We start from the raw sequence: 20,380 nt of genomic DNA on the forward strand, positions 1-20,380 counted from the left end.
AAGTACTTTTTCGGCACATTCCATTATTAGAGAAGATATGGACATGAAGCGAGTGGCTGCGAAGTTCGTGCCGAGGTTGCTGACGGCGGAGCAAAAGCACCTCCGTGTGGAAGTCTCAGTTTTATGGACACCATTATAACCGGTGATGAGTCCCGGGTACGACCCGGAAACCAAGTTCCAGTCGTCACAGTGGAAGCATTCCACGTCGTCACAACCGAAGAAGGCGCGCCAAGTGCGCAGCAACGTGAAGGTTATGCTGACTGTTTTTTTTGACTCCCGTGGTGTGGTACACCACGAGTACGCACCACAGGGTCAAACAGTAATGAAGGAGTATTACAGAGATGTCCTCCGTCGCCTCCGTGATGCTGTAAGGCGCAAGAGACGGGAGTTGTGGGCCACAGTAAATAAAGGCGCCTCCATCACGACAACGCGCCAGCTCATTCCTCCAATTTAATTCGGACTTTTTTGTCTCAAAACCAAACTCCTGTGGTTCCACAGGCTCCATACTCTCCTGACATGGCCCCTTGCGACTTCTGGCTGTTCCCAAAAATCAAAACACCATTAAAAGGAATGCGTTTTGAGACGAGGGAGGACATCATGGCTGCAACGACGGCGGCGCTGCACGCCATTCCGAAAGAGGCGTTTTTGGAATGCTTCCAACAGTGGCGACACCGCTGGGAGAAGTGTGTGGAGTCCCAAGGAGACTACTTCGAGAGTGATTAGGTTTCCAACGCTCCAGGTAAGCCAGTTTTTTTCCCCCCAGCCAAAGGTTCGATACTTTTCTCACAGACCTCGTACATTAGACCTATATTCTTATTTTGGGCATGGTCCAAATACGAGGGCTGTCCATAAAGTATAGGTCCTTTTTATTTTTTTCAAAAACTATATGGATTTCATTCATATGTTTTTACGTCAGACATGCATGAACCCTCGTGCGCATGCGTGAGTTTTTCCACGCCTGTCGGTGACGTCATTCGCCTGTGAGCACTCCTTGTGGGAGGAGTCGTCCAGCCCCTCGTCGGAATTCCTTTGTCTGAGAAGTTGCTGAGAGACTGGCGCTTTGTTTGATCAAAATTTTTTCTAAACCTGCGAGACACATTGAAGTGGACATGGTTCGAAAAATTAAGCTGGTTTTCAGTGAAAATTTTAACAGCTGATGAGAGATTTTGAGGTGACACTGTCGCTTTAAGGACTTCCCACGGTGCGAGACGTCGCACTGCGCTCTCAGGCGGCATCATCAGCCTGTTTCAAGCTGAAAACCTCCACATTTCAGGCTCTATTGATCCAGGACGTCGTGAGAGAACAGAGAAGTTTCAGAAGAAGTCGGTTTCAGCATTTTATCCGGATATTCCACTGTTAAAGGAGATTTTTTTAATGAAAGACGTGCGGACGGGAAAAACACCTCCGTGTTGATAACCATTTGTAAAATCCAGGCGGCTTTTGATGCCTTTCAGTGGAGTGAGTATATGAGAAATTGTTTAACAGCTGAACATGTTCCAACTTGTCCTTAAGGCTTCCAACAGAGGTGTTTTTCCTGTGGCGGAGTGTCGCGGCAGCTGCGAGCCGACGCGCGGACCCGTCCGCACGTCTTTCATTAAAAAAATCTCCTTTAACAGTGGAATATCCGGATAAAATGCTGAAACCGACTTCTTCTGAAACTTCTCTGTTCTCTCACGACGTCCTGGATCAATAGAGCCTGAAATGTGGAGGTTTTCAGCTTGAAACAGGCTGATGACGCCGCCTGAGAGCGCTGTGCGACGTCTCGCACTGTGGGAAGTCCTTAAAGCGACAGTGTCACCTCAAAATCTCTCATCAGCCGTTAAAATTTTCACTGAAAACCAGCTTAATTTTTCGAACCATGTCCACTTCGATGTGTCTCACAGGTTTAGAAAAAATTTTGATCAAACAAAGCGCCAGTCTCTCAGCAACTTCTCAGACAAAGGAATTCCGACGAGGGGCTGGATGACTCCTCCCACAAGGAGTGCTCATAGGCGAATGACGTCACCGACAGGCGTGGAAAAACTCACGCATGCGCACGAGGGTTCAAGCATGTCTGACGTAAAAACATATAAATGAAATCCATATAGTTTTTGAAAAAAATAAAAATGACCTATACTTTATGGACAGACCTCGTATGTACTTGATCGGTATCGGCCGATCAAAATTTCAGTGATCGGTGATCGGCCTAAAAAATCCTGATCGGTGCACCTCTAATTTTTAGTAAATATCTAGTTTTCAATAAGACTAAAGACAATTGTCAAACAGTCCAAACTTGAATCAAATCTTGACGAATGTAAACTGCACTTTAAGATAAAGAAACAAAGCAAAAATGGCCACCCGCATCCATCTCCCTCCATCCTTCTTCAGACTGAACGTTAGATCCATAGCAACACATTGCTGCAGCCCATGGTTTCCATAGCAACAGCAAGAGAACCAGAGATAGGAAGAGAGTAAAGTGCCGGGGGGAGAGTGCTGAATCATTACAGTGAAACTGAAAGACAGCATAATAGTATGAGCAGCATGTTTTGTCAATAGCTTGATAATGTATCTATAGTCAGTTCAACAGACATCTGTTCATCTCTCAGCTCTCTGTGACTGACATGCATGAACCCAGGTTTAGTCACTAGTTGTCCCCATCAAGGTCATTTTACCCTTATTTGTTTTCTGGATTATGCCATTCTACTGCAACATACTCTTGTCCATTTGGTGGCACTTCTGGATTCCAGATCATTGGTCATGCATCATGTGCAGAGCAGCAGTGCACATATTCATATGTAGAGTTAGATCTGGCTTAATTCAAGGTTCAAAGATTAGTGTTCCTATACAAACTAACAATCTACTCCTACCTCATTTTCTTCTAACCTTGCAGTCCTGCATATTAACAACAGTCAGGCACAAAGCTAAACTGTGTCACTGAACTGAAGTCCTCTCTTTTCATTTGTCCTGCTTTGTCACAATCTGCTGTAGACATGCAGTGTTTTAGAACAACTTCCTGACAAAACATGAAGATGACGTTTATGCAACTTTTTAAGAAATACGAGCATTAGTAAGTGATGTTTTCTTCATGGTATCTATACCGCAACTTGTCACTCATTGTGGATCACAGAGTTATATAATATTATACTAACTAAAGCTTGAAAATCAGGCCATTTTGAATTTCTGAGTGAGCGCCAGGAGGATTCATCTGGACTTTTGATATGTTGTTTAAAATGGGTTGGGGCACCATTAAGCTTTAGTTTATATAGTGTTATATAGCAGAAAATACCAAAATTTCTATGATTTGGAGCTACCTCTAAAAATTAATTTATACAAACCAAATGTTACACAGCAAGTTGGAACCTTGTCATGCTTCTGTCCTATTTGGGTTCCGGTCTTTGTTTCCTTTATTTTTCCTTCAGTTTAGCCCATTCTTGACTTTGTTTGTTTGCTTGGCCGCTTGTATATTTCTTGTATGTTTCTGATAATTCATGTTTATGTATTATTCTGTGTTCCTAGTCTTGGTTCTCATGCATTGCATTTTTGGTTAAGTCTTTAATTGCTTTTCTTTGTCACTCGTTTCATTCTTGGTCATCTTTTATTTTATTGTATGTTACTTTAGCTTTTCACATTCTTTACATCATGTTTAGTCACAGGTTTTGCTTATTTTTCATCTTCAGTGTTTAGTATTGGATTGTGTTATTTATTGATTTCCTATTTGTATTTTGCATTGTCATTACACTTATTTCTATTTTATTCAGTGTCAGCTCTGTTCCAGTTCTTTTTATTTTTATTGATCTCCTGGTTTTCCCACTTTGCTGAGTCACATTCTCTCCTGGTTTTTCCCCCTTTTGCTTTGCTCACGTTTATTATTTTCTGCCTTTGGCACGTCTCGTTTTTCTCTGTTGAGAACTTAGTTTTTTTGGTTTGCTTGCATTGCATTTTCTTTCATTCTTTGCACCTGTTCCTCATCTGCCAGCCACGCCCCCCCCCCCCCCCTTCCAGATCCTTCGTCCTCACGTGCACTTTGTTTTCCTGTCACCGCCTTCTTTATTTAAACTGCGTCTGTTCATTCCCTCACTGCTCGTTTGTCGATGATGCTCATCACTTACCAGCACTTTGTCTTGTTTAGTTTTTGTTCTTGCCGTGTTTTGACTCTGCTCTGTTTATCTGACTCTGTTTTTGCCTCTGCTCGGAAAACCCAGCTTGCTCGTGTACAGACCCTGCTAGTTTCTGACCACGTCCTCAGTCTCGTCCTCGCCTGGAACTTTTGCTCCGTGGACTGTCTTCCTGTTGCCGAACCCCTGCTTGTAATAAAGACCATCCTTTTTACTCACACATCCAGTCTGAGAGCCTGCATTTGTGTCCAGCCTCTGTCTATGCCTCATCTCCGCTCAGCCTGACAAACCTATTCAGGGGGTCAGAGTATTCAATTCTAAAACTCTGCAATATGAGGACTACCCTATTACACACAGCCTCATTTTGGTGTGTGAATACCAGTCACACCGAGGCTATGCTACTATTGTGGATATGCATATCAGTTAAACCTGGCTGACCTCAGATATGCCAACTAACATCTGTATCATTAGGTCTGTCACGATATTTACAGTATAGACTTACTGCGGGCATGATCTCATTTTTTTCTGACCTTGATATGGCCAATTGTATACACATACATCTTTGGTTACATAATGTCACCAGCATGATGCCAGAATAAACAACATGGCATTCAATACTATAGCACTTTAGCCCATAGCCCTTTAGCATTCATTTCATAGAATCTATAGTATCATTTATAGGGTTTGGTATTGAGAACTGGTTCTTTTTGGGAATCGTTAAGAAATAATTCAATCCACTGATAGCAATAGTCTTTTTGCTTAATGATTCCCTTATTGTTCCTTCAGAGCAGCCGCTGTTTTTGAGGGTGTTTGTCGGGAAAATGATCATTTCTCTACATTGATTGCAGATCCTGCAGCAGGTCTGTAATCAACCATTTCTGCAGCCCGACTCCAGTTTGAAGCGTGAAACAATGAAGCAATGCTTAATGCTTCGATCCGCTGGCTCATTGGTTCTTTGATTCGCTGCTCTTTAGAAGCGGAAAGTCTGCATCTTACCCCCCCCCCCCCAAAGTCATTAAAATATGTCAATCGTGAGTCACTTTTGTGTGAATTAAAGTCACTAACTGGGACTCTTGTCTTGTTGCAGTCAAGAAACGAGAATCGTCTTCCGTTCTGTTCGCACAGCTCCAAACGCAGCATGGCTCTCTGCCGAGACAGAGTCCGGTCAGAATTAATAACTTCAAAACGAATTGCCGCTTTAAATAAAATGACACCTCTTTCCAAATGTTGTAATACAGACAATAAACTAAAATCGACTAAAACATTTTTTCCCTCCCAAAATGAGACGTCCTGCATTCTTTATGAATTACATCCTGATGTTCAGCACAGCCAGCTGCAACAGTTCAGCTTAGACATATGGAAAGACGCTCATGCCAATAATGTCTGAAAGGAAATGCTTTTGACAATAACTACAGACTTGTTTATTTCTATTTATGTCCAGAGATCAAGGATCCACCAAGTAGAGTTTATTATGTCCAGAGGTTAAGGATCCAATGACCATTTTCACATTTATTGACTTTAAGACTCATTAAAATGTTGCTAACATAGAAAACCTGTAAAGCCTACTTTTAGTACACAGAAAATTCACAAGAGGTATCGATAAGGGAATCAATAAGCGGAATCGATAATGGTATTGATATCGCTAAAATCTTATCAATACCCATCCCTAATCTTTTATGTGCAGCACTGCATTAATTTCATCTAGATTTGTGCATATTTCATGAAACCTTACATTAACAGGTGAGAAAGAGCAGTATCCACAGAAAATCACAGGGACAGTGTAGCCAATTATTTCAAGCAAGACATAACCCTAGGTAAAAAGAACAGCGAAGACATTTAACAATGGCAGTAAAGTTTGCTGAGAATTGTGCATACAATCTTGAAGTATTTAAATGTAGCTGTCGGCCGCACTCTTGAATTTCACCATGGGTGGAGCTGAGGCTACTCAGCCATGCACAGAGCTACAGTGAAGCAAATAAAGTGAATATAACCTGTTTTTGACAAATTAACATATTATTTAAGTGGAATTTTTGTTCACATATTTGTTCATTTAACATATGTTAACATTTTTCACATTCCAATTCCAAGATCTGAAAATTCTTAAGAACTAAAAGTTCCTAACTCTCTGAAAGGGTGTACCTTTATTATCAGTCACATAAAGCTTACAGCACTGTCTTTTATTGAAATTATTTCTGGAACAATTTATCCTCCAACAAAAATGGCTATCGTGACAGGACAGGCCTAATACTGGTGTAAATTTGCTTCATCTTTGGAATGTGACTACAGGAATAAAACCTGTGGTAGTGACAACAGGTACAAGACATTTCTGTGCATACCCAGTGGTAAATACGGTGTGCATGGTGTTCCAACACGCAGTGGCTACAACAGAACCAATAGCATTTTTTTTTCAAGCACTTCAAGTGTTGAAGACTTTGGCGATGAGCTCACAGCAACAGCAGAGTCGAAACTGACAAGACTGAAGGGTGTGCCCCTTAACTCTATGTGAGTGTTTGGGGAGTGGGGTGTGATCATTTTGCCTCAATCAGGCTTTCGTTTTTCACCCCGCCGATCCATGTCATCTAATATAGAATATATGCTGATACAGTCCAGATCCAATATATGCTATTTTCCTCGATATTACACTGGGCCAGGTCTTTAATCCCCAAGTTACTCCTGGTGTGTAGTGAGCACCTTGCATGGCAGCACCCTGCCATTGGCAGGTAGATATGACGTATCATGGTAAAGCACATTTTATGGTCAAAGCAGTACATACCTGCAATCTATTTACCACTATTGTCGTCATATTTAAAAAATGTGTTTGAAATGTTTTCAAAAGTAGACCTTTAATGAGAGGAGAGCATCACCTCTCTGGCTCCACCCCTGTAAACAGTGTGTAAACAGAGAAAAGTACATGACAACAAGGAAAGGAAAGAACTTGTTTACTTTTGTGGAAATCGCTATCTGACTGACCAGTAGGACGGTCATATCACAAGTGCCATTCATCAGAAACAGAATGTGTGTATCTGAAGTGATGTGGTCTTCAGTCTCTTACCATGTCAGCTGTGAGCGCCAACTTTTACTGTTCTGTAAGAGGTGGCACAAGCAGAGAGCAAAGCAAAGCAGAGATAATGTGCGTGCACTTATTTGATGACTTCCGCTTAACTGGGTTTATTTTATAGACACCTATAAATTTTAAAAAAGTCTTAATTGGGCTGATTTTGATTGGATTCATTGTTTATGGCATAATTTTACCTACCTGAGATAAGATGTGCAGAGTATATGTAGCAGTAATCTGAACTTTGATGTCAAATTCTTCTCTTGCCCTCGTACAGCTCTGTTGCATCTCTGGTAATTACGCCGGTATTGCAACACATTGTTAGTACTACTTGCTTCTGTTGTAGTCGCTTAGAGTGTCGGAGAACCATGCACTACCACTGGGCATGTGCAGAAATATGTCTTAACTATAGCAACTACCATTTGCGATATGAGCTTTATACCTGTAACCATGTCTTATCAAATGCTTGTTCTTACCTCTAGCTGCTCATCTTCCAGAAGCTGTACCACCAGTGCACGGACATCATTCACTGCTTTCTGGTCACTCATGAAGGTGAACAGGTTGTAAAATACCATACTCTGGAGATATGTTAGCACCGTGTAGCGAGCATGCCAGGAGCTACTGCTTGAAATCTGCAACACACAAGAGACCCATCACAATTCAAAAGCAGACTTTGATCTAAATATTTGCATCATGAGAGGAACGTCCATTGTTTTTTTATTCTTTCTTATTCTACAGACCTCATCTAATTTTGAAAATACAAATTTTGAAAGAACGCAAGCAGACTGAGGGTACATGTGTGAAATATAAATGAATAATCTCAAATTACTCTGCTTCAAATTGGACTTTGCATAATACTTTGGTTAATGCTCTATTTTAAGCTTAAATTATCTTTGTTGCTGTAATGCTAGTTTGTGCAGACCAATCACAGATAAACGTTTCATTTTCCAATTAAATCTATTCTTCATAGAGCTTTAAACAATGTGATGCTGAATATGTTTAATGACAACACATCACAAATTGCTCAGCGTGTAACACAAATCTAAATAAATAAATAAAACACTCCTCTGTAAATCCTTTTTATGGAGTTGCGTCAGTAAGGGCATCTGGCGTACAACTTGTGCCAATTCAACATGCAGATCCACCTCGGATTTGATGTTGTGACCCCGTGTGCAAAAAAAACAAAAAAAAAAAAGGGAGCAGCCAAAGGGACTTAATTTTGTTTTTGCTAGATCATTTCTGTTATGAAATGAGTGGATCTGTAAAAGGTCCAGTTAAAAGTAAGGCAAGTGAGAGTGTTACACCAGCCACAGCTGCCAGATGACTCACCTTGTGTAGGGCGCTGAGAACCATGGGGATCTGCTCTGTGTAAAGGAGTCCCTGAGACATCAGTGACAAACAGGTCTTTGCATCTCTTTTCAGTTCATCATAACTGTCATCGTTCTCAACAGGAGCAATCTGGTACACGTACAGGCACACGAGGAACAGGCCAGAGACATGAAGCAAATTAATAAGGGTGACAATCTGTGGACATTCAGAAAAAAGTACCACATTTTCTGGAGTATAACTTGCAGTTTTTGTACTAGCTTGGGAGGTCCTGCAACTTATACTCCGGTGCAACATACATGGGCTTTTTTTTTAACAAGTGCGACTTATACTCTGGAAATATTGATAAGCATTACTGGTGATGAAGTTACAGCAGGGCATGAATTCAAGAACAAATCTAGCAAGACTGTTTCACCTTGAAGAGGAGGGGAAGGAACCGCAGCTGTTCTGTGACAGGAGTGGAAAAAGAGCGTCCAGCACTCGCAATCAGCCACTTAAGCACTACAGTAATGCAAAAACAGAAGTGTGTCATCAACAATGGAGAAGACATCCTTAACTCCAAACATCAATTTTTAAACAAACATCTGAGGATCATGTAAAAGCTTGATCTATATCTGTTATTCCACAAGACCTAAGATGATCGCCTTCTACAAGTACTGTCAGTGGCTTTGTTGGAATTTTCGGACATGGCTGATGTGTCCAATCTTGGCTGCACATATCTTGCTGACTTGAGGTCAGTTGAATCCACTAGGGGGAGGAGACCTAGGCAGAACAGCTCACTCTTTTTTCCTTGCTTTCTTTTCTTCCACTTGTGTCCTCCTGGACTCTGAAGTGATCCATGCATGCGGAATATGGTTTATCGAGAGCCAATACTGATAAAGGTTAATATATGTGCATTAAGTCACATGATAAGGTACATGGCGGACGAGTAAATGCTGGCACAACTTGCTGCCGCTGCTCGCTAGTAACTTATTTTATGGTTTTTTGATTAATTTGACTGTGCAATTGCTTTCACTTTGGAGTATTTTCATGATCTGTCGGCACTACCGTCTGTGTGAGTCTTCATTGTTCACTGCGACACCCACTTGAGCCTCATCTGGTGTTTTCTGACCGTCAACGGTCGCTGCCTGAGTTCTCATCCATAATGTAGGCCAGCAGGACATACATTTTGTTTGTCTGTGCGTGGCTCTTTCTACTGCCTGTTCACCTGCCAGTGACGGGCAGTGATGCCGGTAACGCGTTACTCTAATCTGACCACTTTTTTTAGGAACGAGTAATCTAACGCGTTAATCTTTCCAAATCAGTAATCAGATTAAAGTTACTTCTCCATGTCACTGTGCGTTACTATTATTTTTCATTGTGGGTCGATAGCAGCATTAAACTTGGTCTGTGGGCAGGAGGTCGGGGTTCGACTGAACTGCCCACTTTAAGTGAGCTGTGAGCTTTTCATCCACGTTTTTTTTTGCAGCTGCTCGACTCGTCGTCTCCTCTTAAAGCGCGGTGATCAGCACACCTGCACTGAGCTTTACAAAGACATTTTTATACTTTTTTTTCCTCCTTTATTTAGAGCTGAGCCGCTCTGTATCGTCTCGTTAAAAACAGCTGATCCTCCGCGACGCGTCAACAACTAACGCTATTTTCCACTCAAATGCACCTAAACTCTCTTTCTGAGGACCACATGATGTGAAAACACAATAAAACTTTCTTACCTGTAAATCTGGTCACGTTTTCTGCATAAATAAATGTTATCCATTCTTTGTGCTCAAACGCCAAAGCAGGGGCGAATCCAGATGGGATGGGGGCGTGGGGGAGGGATGTGCCCCCCTCACAACACCCCTAGATTAAAGGTCCAGTTTTGAAGCCTTTTTTTACTACAACTACTAATACTACTTAAAATAATATTAATTTCGCCAAGTAAAATATTTAGAGAGAATTTAAATGTTAGAAAAATGCTAGAATGAATTTAATAGTTACATTTATAAACAATGTAGGTTCGAAATTGCAAGTTTTACTGTTACAGTGCTGTCAACAGTTAAATATGAGGTCAAGAAAGAGGTCTTTATTTTACTTTTTATAAAACAAGTATTTATTTTTATTGAAGTCAAGAAAGGGTGACTATAAAGTGAGTTTTGGCAAAACAAGTATTGTCATGTTGAGGTGGCAGAGGGTTGTTGTCGGCAGCTGGGAAAAGTAACTAAAAAAGTAACTAGTAATCTAACTTAGTTACTTTTACAATTGAGTAATCAGTAAAGTAACTAAGTTACTTTTTCAAGGAGTAATCAGTAATCAGTAATTGGATTACTTTTTCAAAGTAACTGTGGCAACACTGGTGACGGGTTTGCTTCCCGCAGGGGTTCCTGCAGGAATTTCCACCACAACAGTTCAACAGCATTAAAGTCCATCTGGTCTAGGTATCAACGCCCTACACACTCCTCCAGCTGGGCAGTTGATCACAGCGTGTTAGCTCACATAGCCCGGTCAGCTAGCGCCACCACCAGCTGCAACAATACTTCACTCAATTTCGCTCAGCTCAACATCCGCTCACTGACCAGCAAGGGACACCTCATCACCGACCATAAGTTAGACTTTCTTTTTTTTTGACTGAGACATGGCAACAGCCCAACAACTTCTGTCAGATGAACGAATCCACTCCTAATGAGTTTGTTTACATCTCTCAACCCCGTGGCTCTGGTCGGGGAGGAGGTCTCACAATAATTCACAGCAAGAAGTGGAAAGTCTTGTCGCTGTCTGTGCTTGTCTTCAGCTCATTTGAATTTACTGTCTGCGGGCTGTCTGGTTCAACTCCAAGCATCATTGCTACTGTTTACCCACCTCCAAACCGAATAGTGACTTCTTAAACAACTTTGCTTTGTCTGTAGTGAGCGCCTTGTATGGCAGCACCCTGACATCGGGGTGAATGTGAGGCATAATTGTAAAGCGCTTTGAGCGTCTGATTCAGATGGAAAAGCGCTATATAAATGCAGTCCATTTACCATTTATTTACCATTTGCTGCTTTTTCTCACCCATCAATCCTCTCTTTCATCAGATATATTGCTGGGTGATTTTAATATTCACATGAACAACATCAATCTGCCTCTTACCAAATACCTGTCTAGACAGTTTTGGATGTCAGCAATATACCACTACCCTCACACACTCCAAAGAACACATTCTGGACCTAATTTGCTGCTCTGGTGTCACTCCTCAACCTTACAGCCGATGAACTCCCCGTAACTGACCACTTTCTTCTCTCATTTACAGTGAAACTCGCGCTCTCCACCTATAAAACATCACATCTCATTTCATTCCGAAATATACGTAAAGAACATTGACCCAGACACTCTTGTTTCAAGTATCCACTCCCCCGGTCTCCTTGACATCCACAACCTATCCACCCCTGATGATTTGGTTTCTCATTACAACAACGGTCTCCATATTATTTTTAATTCTCTTGCTCCGTTAAAAATCAGATCAGTGTCTTTTTCTATCTCCACCCCTTAGTTCACTCCCGACCTTCGTCTCATGAAAGCCCAAAGTCGGCAACTTGAATGACTCTACAGGAAAACTGGTCTCACTATTCACAAAGAAATGTATAATAATCATAGCTTACAGTATAAGGACTCCTTTGCCAACACCAAAACAGATTACTACTCCAATATAATCACTGAGTCACTATTTTCCCTACTTAACATCACCCAACCACAGGACTCTCTCCCCCCTCACTTGTACTCAACTTCCTTCTGTAATTCCATTATGTCCTTTTTTACTGAAAAAAATCAAAAGCATCCACCAACACCTTGGATCAATCCCTCACCCTCGCATCTCATTTGACTATCACCCATCAGCACACTCATTCTCCTCTTTCCAGCTCCCCACTCTCTCAGAACTCATTTGAAAATCCAAGTCATTGACTTGTCAACTGGACCCCCTTCCCACTCAGTTTGTTAAAGCTTGTCTCCCCTCTCTGGTCCCCCTCATTTCTGCCTTCATCCACCCCTCGCTTACCACTGGAACTGTCCCTACTTCCTTCAAAACTGCTGCCATTACTCCAATTTTGAAAAAAAAAAAAAAAAACCTGGCACGGACTCCTCCAACTTCAACAACTTCCATTCTATCTTCAACCAACCCTTCAAACAGTTGCCTCCCAGCTTCACTCTCACCTGTCCCACAATAATTTGTATTAACAGTTCCAGTCTGGTTTCCGCCCACTCCATAGCGCTGAAACAGCACTCAAAAATCACAAATGATTTTCTCATGGCAGCTGATTCTGGACTCCTGAGCATCTTCATCCTCCTCAACCTTAGTGCAGCCTTTGATACAATTTGTCATTCTACTCTCCTCAACAGGCTATCTTCCATTGGCATAACTAGACTGGTTTACATCCTACCTCTCTGGTCGCACTCAGTTCACCCAACTCAAGTCCTTTAAATTCACCTCATCTCCTGTCACTTCAGGTGTGCCCCAGGGCTCTGTCTTGGGGCCCCTCCGCTTCATCATCTATCTTCCCCTTGGTAATATCTTCCGAAAATTCAACATTCATTTCCACTGTTATGCTGATGGCACCCAGCTCTAACTTACCTCGAAACCCTCATCCACTCTTCTGCCCACATCCCTCACTGATTGCATCTCTGAAATAAAAACCTGGTTAACTTTAAACTTTCTTAAATCAAACAGTAGCAAAACTGAGGTTCTCCTCATTGGTACAAAATCCACTCTATCCAAAACTGACAATTTTTCTCTCATTATTATTCACAATGCTATGCTTCACATACTGTTGGATTTTGAACCAGCTGGTTCCTCACTGTTTTAACAAATCAGTAATAAAAAGTGTCTGGGGATCACCCAAGTACACCCTTGTGCTAAATATGAATGAAATTGGTCAACTCGTTCTTGAACTATCATGCTGATAAGTGAAAATGGACGGACAGACAGACAGAGACACGCTGATCACTATATCCCCCTGCATTTCATACCAGGGGGATAAAAAAAAAATTAAATCACTGTATAGAGAAACAGCACATGTGGAACAGCCCACCTGTTTTAAGGAGCTTGATTGCTTGTGTCCTCTCATCCTGCTCTCCCACCTCATTCTCCTCCATAACATGGTTCTGGATTTCCTCATCACCCTCATTTAGAGGCTTCAGCTGCAACAGAATTCGCTCTGTGAAGTCTGCGATGTGTGGGGACGCGGTTGGCAGCGTGTATGGTAAGTTGACGTCAATCATAAAAATGTATGTGAGCACACTGAAAGGATGCCCGATGAGATTGGGTAAGACAAGAAGGAAAGAATGTTAGAAATCCACAAAATGAAAGTGTATGTGTGAAATACCACAAAAACATCAGTAAGGCTCTCACCTGCCAATTCGTTCTCGTACATTCTTGTAAACCTGTGTGAGTTTGGGCTCCAAGTACTTAAGCAATCTGTGCAATAGCTCTGAAACACGCCACTCCTGTTGAGCTAAGCCTCCCTGCAGCACATACAGTCGACTGAAGAAAAAAAATAAAACGTAATAATCATGCCTTGTTTCCCACATCAATATAATTTGATGATGTAACCTTTCTACGCACCAGGCATCAACAAAGGAGCCCCCCTCTCCGTTGAGTGGAGACTCCATTAGCATCTCAAACAGCCAGTGAAGCTTACGTGGGTCTCTGCTCTCCTGTACAAGCCAGAAACACTAGGTGTATATTATCACAAAAGATAAAGGAAACATGTTTTTGAGCAGACAGATAATGATGTTACAAGTCTAAAAATCAATTACACAAGCTGTAGCGATGCAGGTCCCCCAGTCTGCATATGTTTCTATTGTGATGTTGGACAGGGCAGTACGGAGCAATGGACACAACAGCTCCCAGAGCTTCTCAACCTGAAAAAGTTATTTAATGGCTTTTATGTGTCCGTAAGATAAACCCACCCAAAAACCACAGCATGTCATTGTCTCTTTTAATACATGAGATTTAAATCCAAACCTTTGTGTATCTCCAGTGTTTGCAGCCTCTGATTAGACCAGAGATTATCTCAGCGACACAACGCTGCTTGCTTTCATGTGTGTCAGCCACAAGGCGCTCCATGTGTGGCTGCAGCAGAGGAAGAAAGGTGTCACCGAAATTGCGGAACAACCCCTGGAACAGCAAAGGGAAGGAACAAAGTTAATTTTTGTTATTTTTCTTCCCAGAGTTTCCACTCAAGAAAACGTTCTCAGAAGAACCTTACCTTGAACAAACAAAATCTGCGAGGGCTAAACTTGTCCTTGCCCTTGCGGTCCTCAAGAGACAGATAGTCTATGAACTGGTTGATGAATACTGGGTCTGTGAAGTGGTCATAGATGACCTGCTCTCGCTGTTGTGGAAAGAAGGAAATACATTTCACACGGTGAGGTGCCCAAATTCATATTATATTTTATAAGAAATAAATAAAATATTTCCCCCGATTGCACAATTGTGTACAGTCACAAACCTCTGTCATTTCTTCTCTCGTGAGGCTCTGTTTGGGTTGCTCCTCAAGTGGTGCATACATCATCATTTTACTGAAGAAGAACAACAGTGATTGTAACAATTGCTTAAAAAATTGAAAGTTGATTAATCTAGAGAAACTGTTTTTGACAGGCTGGAAAACAAAATGGGATTTAATTAACAAAAGAGAGGCACTATGATAAGTGAACCTTGGCCAACAATAGTATCCCCAGTGAGTCTTCTCCACAAACTTGCAGCAATCCCAGTCCTGCTGGGTGCATGGTAGGCTGCTGCTGTTATACTGAAGCCACTGGTTGTCTGGACGGTCTCCAGCCACAATATCATTCGTCTCCTTGACCCCACCTTTTTGAAAGGATTTGTGAAAATGACATCTATAAATTATAATAGTGTCCACACACATGAAAAAAGTAATGCATGTCTTACAAAGCTCAGAGGAGCAGACTGGGACTTTTTTATGTGGTCTCTTTATTTGCTTCATGATCCCTGCTACTGCGGATATCGCCACCTAATGGAGAAAAATAAAGTGTTTCAAACAAAATGCTTACACGCTTCAAACCACATGCTTACAACGAGAATCAGAGTATTTTTTAATATTATGGGTGATCTATTAATTTGAGTGCCTTACCTTGCGTACATAGATTGAATCATGATTGAGGTTCTTCACAAAGAACAGAACAGCTGGTACTGGGAGTTGGTGATCATCTCTCCCCAACAGCGACAAGAAGCCAACTGCAATATGTTCAAACTTCCAAGGCCTAGAACAATAAAGTAGGCATTAACATACTGTACATGTTAGGGATGGGTATCGAGAACCGGTTCCTTTCGGGTATCGTTAAGAAATGATTCGATCCACCGACATCAATAAGCTTTGTGCTTAACGATTCTGTTATCGGTCCTTCAGAGTGGCCGTTATTTTGGCGGGTGTTTGTCAGGAAAATGATAATTTCTCTACATTGATTACAGACCCTGCAGCGGGTCCGTAATCAACTTTTCTGCAGCGCGGCTTTGCTTTGAACCTTGAACCAATCGAAGCGTGGTTCGCAGATTGAAGCAATGCTTCAGTCGATTGCTTCGTTTATTTCTTTCTTTCGCTTAATTTTCCCCCGCTAAAACCCTAAAGAGCATACGTCTGTGAGTATTTACCTTTTCTATGTTAAACCGACCTGTTATGGTCTTCTGAAACAGTTGATAGATGTATTTTATAACTTAAAAACGGGAGCGATGCTAACGCGTTAGCATGTCTATGGCATTTTCAATGTTAAAAGTTAGCATTTAGCAATTGCAGCTGTCATCACGTTCGGGTGCATTTGTTTTCAAATTGTAATATTCCTTAAATTTATTTTTGCTTATATATTAATAATCTAATGATTATTATATACAATTTTAGAGAAAGAGACAAAAAGAACCTGAATAGAAACACAACAGAAAATGTATAATATCAACTAACATAAATAAATAAATACATACAGAAATAAATGTTTCCTGTGAACACCTAGTGACTCTCACACCTCCATTTCATCTCTGTCTTATTTAAGTTTAATGACAGTTTGTTTCGGTCAAACCATATTTTCAATGTGTTAATTTCTTCAGTGATTTCCTCCAGAACTATCTGCCAAACTAGAAAACTGCTGCATCCTAGTAAGAGCAGAATACTACTGGAATGAATTTGAATAAGGAAAGTTGTATTTTTTTTCTCACCTAAATGGATTCAGCACTCACTCCAGTTTATTGTCTGGAATAGTCCCAGATTGCATTTCAGAGCTTCAAGAATTCAAACATTTTCGTGCAGGTGGTGTTGGGGGGTAATTTTGGGTTTCAGCTTTTTTTGTTTTTCACCACTTTCATCCCTGAATATGAGTTGTGATTCACTTTTCTGCGGATTAAAGTTACTAACTGGGACTCCTGTCTTGTTGCGAGAAAGAAACGAGAATCACCTCCGTTCTGTTCACACAGCTCCAAACGTTGCGCGGCTCTCTGACGAGTCAAGTTAGAACGATAGAATTCAGTCTGAATTAATAACTTCAAAGCGAAACACAGTTTTGTTTATTTTTATTTAAGTCCAGAGATCAAGGATACAGTGACTAATTTCATATTTATTTACTTTAAGACTCAAGGAAATAAACAGAAAACCTGCAAAGCCTACTTTTAGTACAAAATTCACGAGGTATCGATAAGGGAATCGATAATGGCATCGATAAAACCTTATCAATACCCATCCCTACATGTGATAGTTGCATTCATATTGTGACAGCAGGGAAACAGCTGCTACTATAGCAGAACGTTTAACTGCATAGTTAGGTTCTATTTTCAGATCCAGCCAAGGCATTTTCTGTTAAAATGCCTTGGGTGCCTTGCCTTCTTTGATCTGCTGAATAAAAAATTGCTGTTGGCATGCTGTATTGTTACTCTTTCACCTTCTAATTTGCATAAAACAAAATGGCCACACATTTTGTCAAATTTCCCACAAATTTACTTGTAGTTGCATTAGAAACAGAAATAAAAGTTCTATTCTTATTTTGAACTGCAGCATTCAAATATTGTTATTAGCATGCTGTATCTCTACTCCTTCACTGCCTAATTTGCATAAACAAAATAGCCACCCAGTTTTTTACATTTTCCCAGTTTGTTTTTGCTCAAGAAAGCCAATGAAAACTCTTAATCTTTGTGTTATTTGAATTGCTGAGTTCACAGTTTCTTTTTTGCAAGCTGTATCTTCTCTCCTTCATCATTAATATGCATGAAACAACATGCCCACCTGCTGTTTTCATACATTGTCGAAGCATGGTCTACAAAAGAAAATTGATAACACGACCAATTTTTACCCATGCCTCTGCTGCACAATCAGGCCTACAAATGCATGTATTTGTCAAGCTTACTTATACTGGCCTGTTGAAATATATCTCCTGTGGATTTAAAAATCACAATATCATTACATTCATTCCTTGATGGCACGTGAATGACTCTTGTGTATTTTTCATCACAAATGCTGAACAATATAATGATAATACTATGTGAAAACCTATATAACTGGCTCACTACAGCACAGATAATGTATACAGCTTCAACACCAGAGGGCTACTGCTTTTGACACCAGAGGGCAGGCCTCACTCAACAGCAGCAGCCACAGCATAGATGTGGTCAATCAAACTACATTCTTTCCTGATATATTTGTGGAGTTCATCCCTTCACACTCATGTTAAGGATACTGAGATTCTTTGTTCATCTACATCTCTGCATGTTCATGTTCTAGTGTGTTGGTTTCTGTGGACAAGTTCCAATCTTGTGGTATTGGTTTTGTAGTATATTATACTTAGTAAAATTAGATTAGATTTGTGTTGTCTCTTGTCTGCTGATTCTCTTTAAATACACTGTGTTAGGTTGCCAGTGTCCCTTGTCACTAGACTGATTTGCATATAATCTTGAAAGTGTTAGGTAGTAAGATAATATAGTTGAATCTGTGTTCTCTAGTATTTAGGTTTAGTTGCATTCATCACTTCAATTATGGAGTGACTTCCTCTTGTTGCATACTTCAGTGGTGATCAACACATTTTGTCTCTTCTCAATACTTGTTTAGGTAACAATCTCTGTTGTCTTGAACTGAAAAATGGAGGCCTTATGCAGCTTGAAACAAGATTATTCAGTGGATGGTGAGGTCTACATCATTTGTCAGGACTGCACTAAAGAAAATCTTGTTCAGGGTAGTGACAAAGGAAAGGCTACATTGCAGGATAGTGCAAGAGTCTGTCACAAGCTCAAAGATATGGAGAACAAACTCAACTGAGAGAATACTGAGTTCTGATGAGACGTCTCTAAAATGGCATAGATTCTGTTACAGTTGGTTCACCAACAAGACAATTATTAGGAGACTAGATAAAAAGTCAATGTCTCAAGACACTGAGGAACCCATTGCAGGTCCCTCCACTGGTCCAGCTGCAAGACTCAGAAGTGCCTCCAAGTGCCATTGTTTTCAATGTTCATGTTAGACTGTTTGTATTATGTATCAGGTAATTTAATGTTCATGTTAGACTTAAGGAACATTCATATTATTTATGTAACCACACTATTACTAAATAGATAGTATTAGAATAGTTTTACCCACATTTGACCTTTAGATACATGCATATTTATCCAAGAAATGTATTTCATTTCAAACTATCATTCTTTTTTTACTTCATTTTGCTAATTTGCTTGCCTTAGTCAAATCAAAGATGACTTACTTTTTTTTTTTTAAACCGGTAACAATACCAGGCAGTCACTAAATTAATACATTTTTGGATACAGCATTCCAACGACAATATTTAAATTCAGCAGGTCAAATTACACAGAAATATAAGTTGCATTTTCTCATCCAAAGCAAATAGCACCACACTTCTGGCAAATGTGATGAAGTGGGCGGCCATTTTGTTTTATGCAAATTAGGGGTGAAGGAGTAAAGATACAGCTTGCCAACAACAACAATTAAACTCAGCATGTCAAAATACATAGAAATAGAAGTTTTATTTTCTCTTCTAATGCAAACACAAGCAAACTTTCAAAAAGCTTCATGAAATGAGTGGCTATTTTGTTTTATGCAAATTAGGGATGAAGGGGTAAAGATACAGCTTGCCAACAACAATATTTGAATTCAGCAGGTCAAAATACATAGAAAAGGATGCTTAGTTTGCTTTTATAGCACATATACAACCAAAATTGGTGGCCATTTTGGTTAATGCAAATTAAGGAGTGAAGGGGTAAAGATGCAGCATTCCAACAGCAATTTTTGAACTCAGCAGCTAAAAATGCATAGGAATCAGTCTGTTGTGTGCTTTTAATAGAAAATTCCGTGGGCACTTTATACAAACTTTTTTTCTGAAAATGGAATCTTACTAAGCAGTGGCCAATGGTGACGGGAAATGTGCTAACATTGCAATGACATTTAGGGATGTAATAATTTATTTATTTAAAAGGCAGTACTGGTTTGGCTTTTTGTACAGTATTACATTAACAACAAACAAACAAACAAAAAAACAGGAAAGCTCAGGCTCAGACTGTTTGAAGAACTTGTGTTTGGGATGCTGCAGCTTGATTTCTCACTGTCAACCCTGTTTTTCCTGTTGCAAAACTGGGTCTTCTACGTTGACATTATCTCTCACTGTATATCTTTGACTACTGTTAAGGATACATCAGCATTTGGTTTGTCTCTGCAGCTATGACAAGCTGGATAAAGTTGAAAAGTTTTAGTGTTTAATGGTATGTTACAGGGTGCCACTTGTCCTCATATTGAAAAGAACCAAAAAAATCTAATTTACCGCTGCCAACACTCAAATACAACTTAATACCTAAACATAATAATCATTACATCAGTTAGGTATTAAAACAACCTACAGGTTTCTGTTGCCGAGGCTTTCCAGCAGATCACCAATGAGTTTTGCGTATTTCCTACAAGAACAC

General features: G+C 40.4%; 1 protein-coding gene across 2 annotated transcripts in view; it reads right to left on the minus strand.

Annotated features, from left to right (window-relative positions):
- The window catches only part of psme4a (proteasome activator subunit 4a), a 102,585-nt gene that overhangs the window by 6,226 nt on the left and 75,979 nt on the right, over positions 1-20,380 (minus strand). Inside the window, exons 30-43 of one of the 2 annotated variants that reach the window (XM_034184292.1) lie at positions 20,315-20,368; positions 15,576-15,705; positions 15,374-15,455; positions 15,139-15,292; positions 14,934-15,003; positions 14,691-14,816; positions 14,447-14,599; positions 14,239-14,343; positions 14,045-14,136; positions 13,832-13,963; positions 13,512-13,720; positions 8,891-8,976; positions 8,479-8,607; positions 7,626-7,781 (exon numbers count right to left, since the gene is read on the minus strand). In XM_034184292.1, the coding sequence (XP_034040183.1) occupies positions 7,626-7,781; positions 8,479-8,607; positions 8,891-8,976; positions 13,512-13,720; positions 13,832-13,963; positions 14,045-14,136; positions 14,239-14,343; positions 14,447-14,599; positions 14,691-14,816; positions 14,934-15,003; positions 15,139-15,292; positions 15,374-15,455; positions 15,576-15,705; positions 20,315-20,368 (1,678 nt within the window). Of the gene's footprint in view, positions 1-7,625; positions 7,782-8,478; positions 8,608-8,890; positions 8,977-13,511; positions 13,721-13,831; positions 13,964-14,044; positions 14,137-14,238; positions 14,344-14,446; positions 14,600-14,690; positions 14,817-14,933; positions 15,004-15,138; positions 15,456-15,575; positions 15,706-20,314; positions 20,369-20,380 lie in introns of both variants that reach the window. The other variant, XM_034184291.1, reaches the window with a different exon arrangement.

The sequence above is a fragment of the Thalassophryne amazonica genome, chromosome 13, assembly GCF_902500255.1.
Source record: "Thalassophryne amazonica chromosome 13, fThaAma1.1, whole genome shotgun sequence".
NCBI lineage: Eukaryota > Metazoa > Chordata > Actinopteri > Batrachoidiformes > Batrachoididae > Thalassophryne > Thalassophryne amazonica.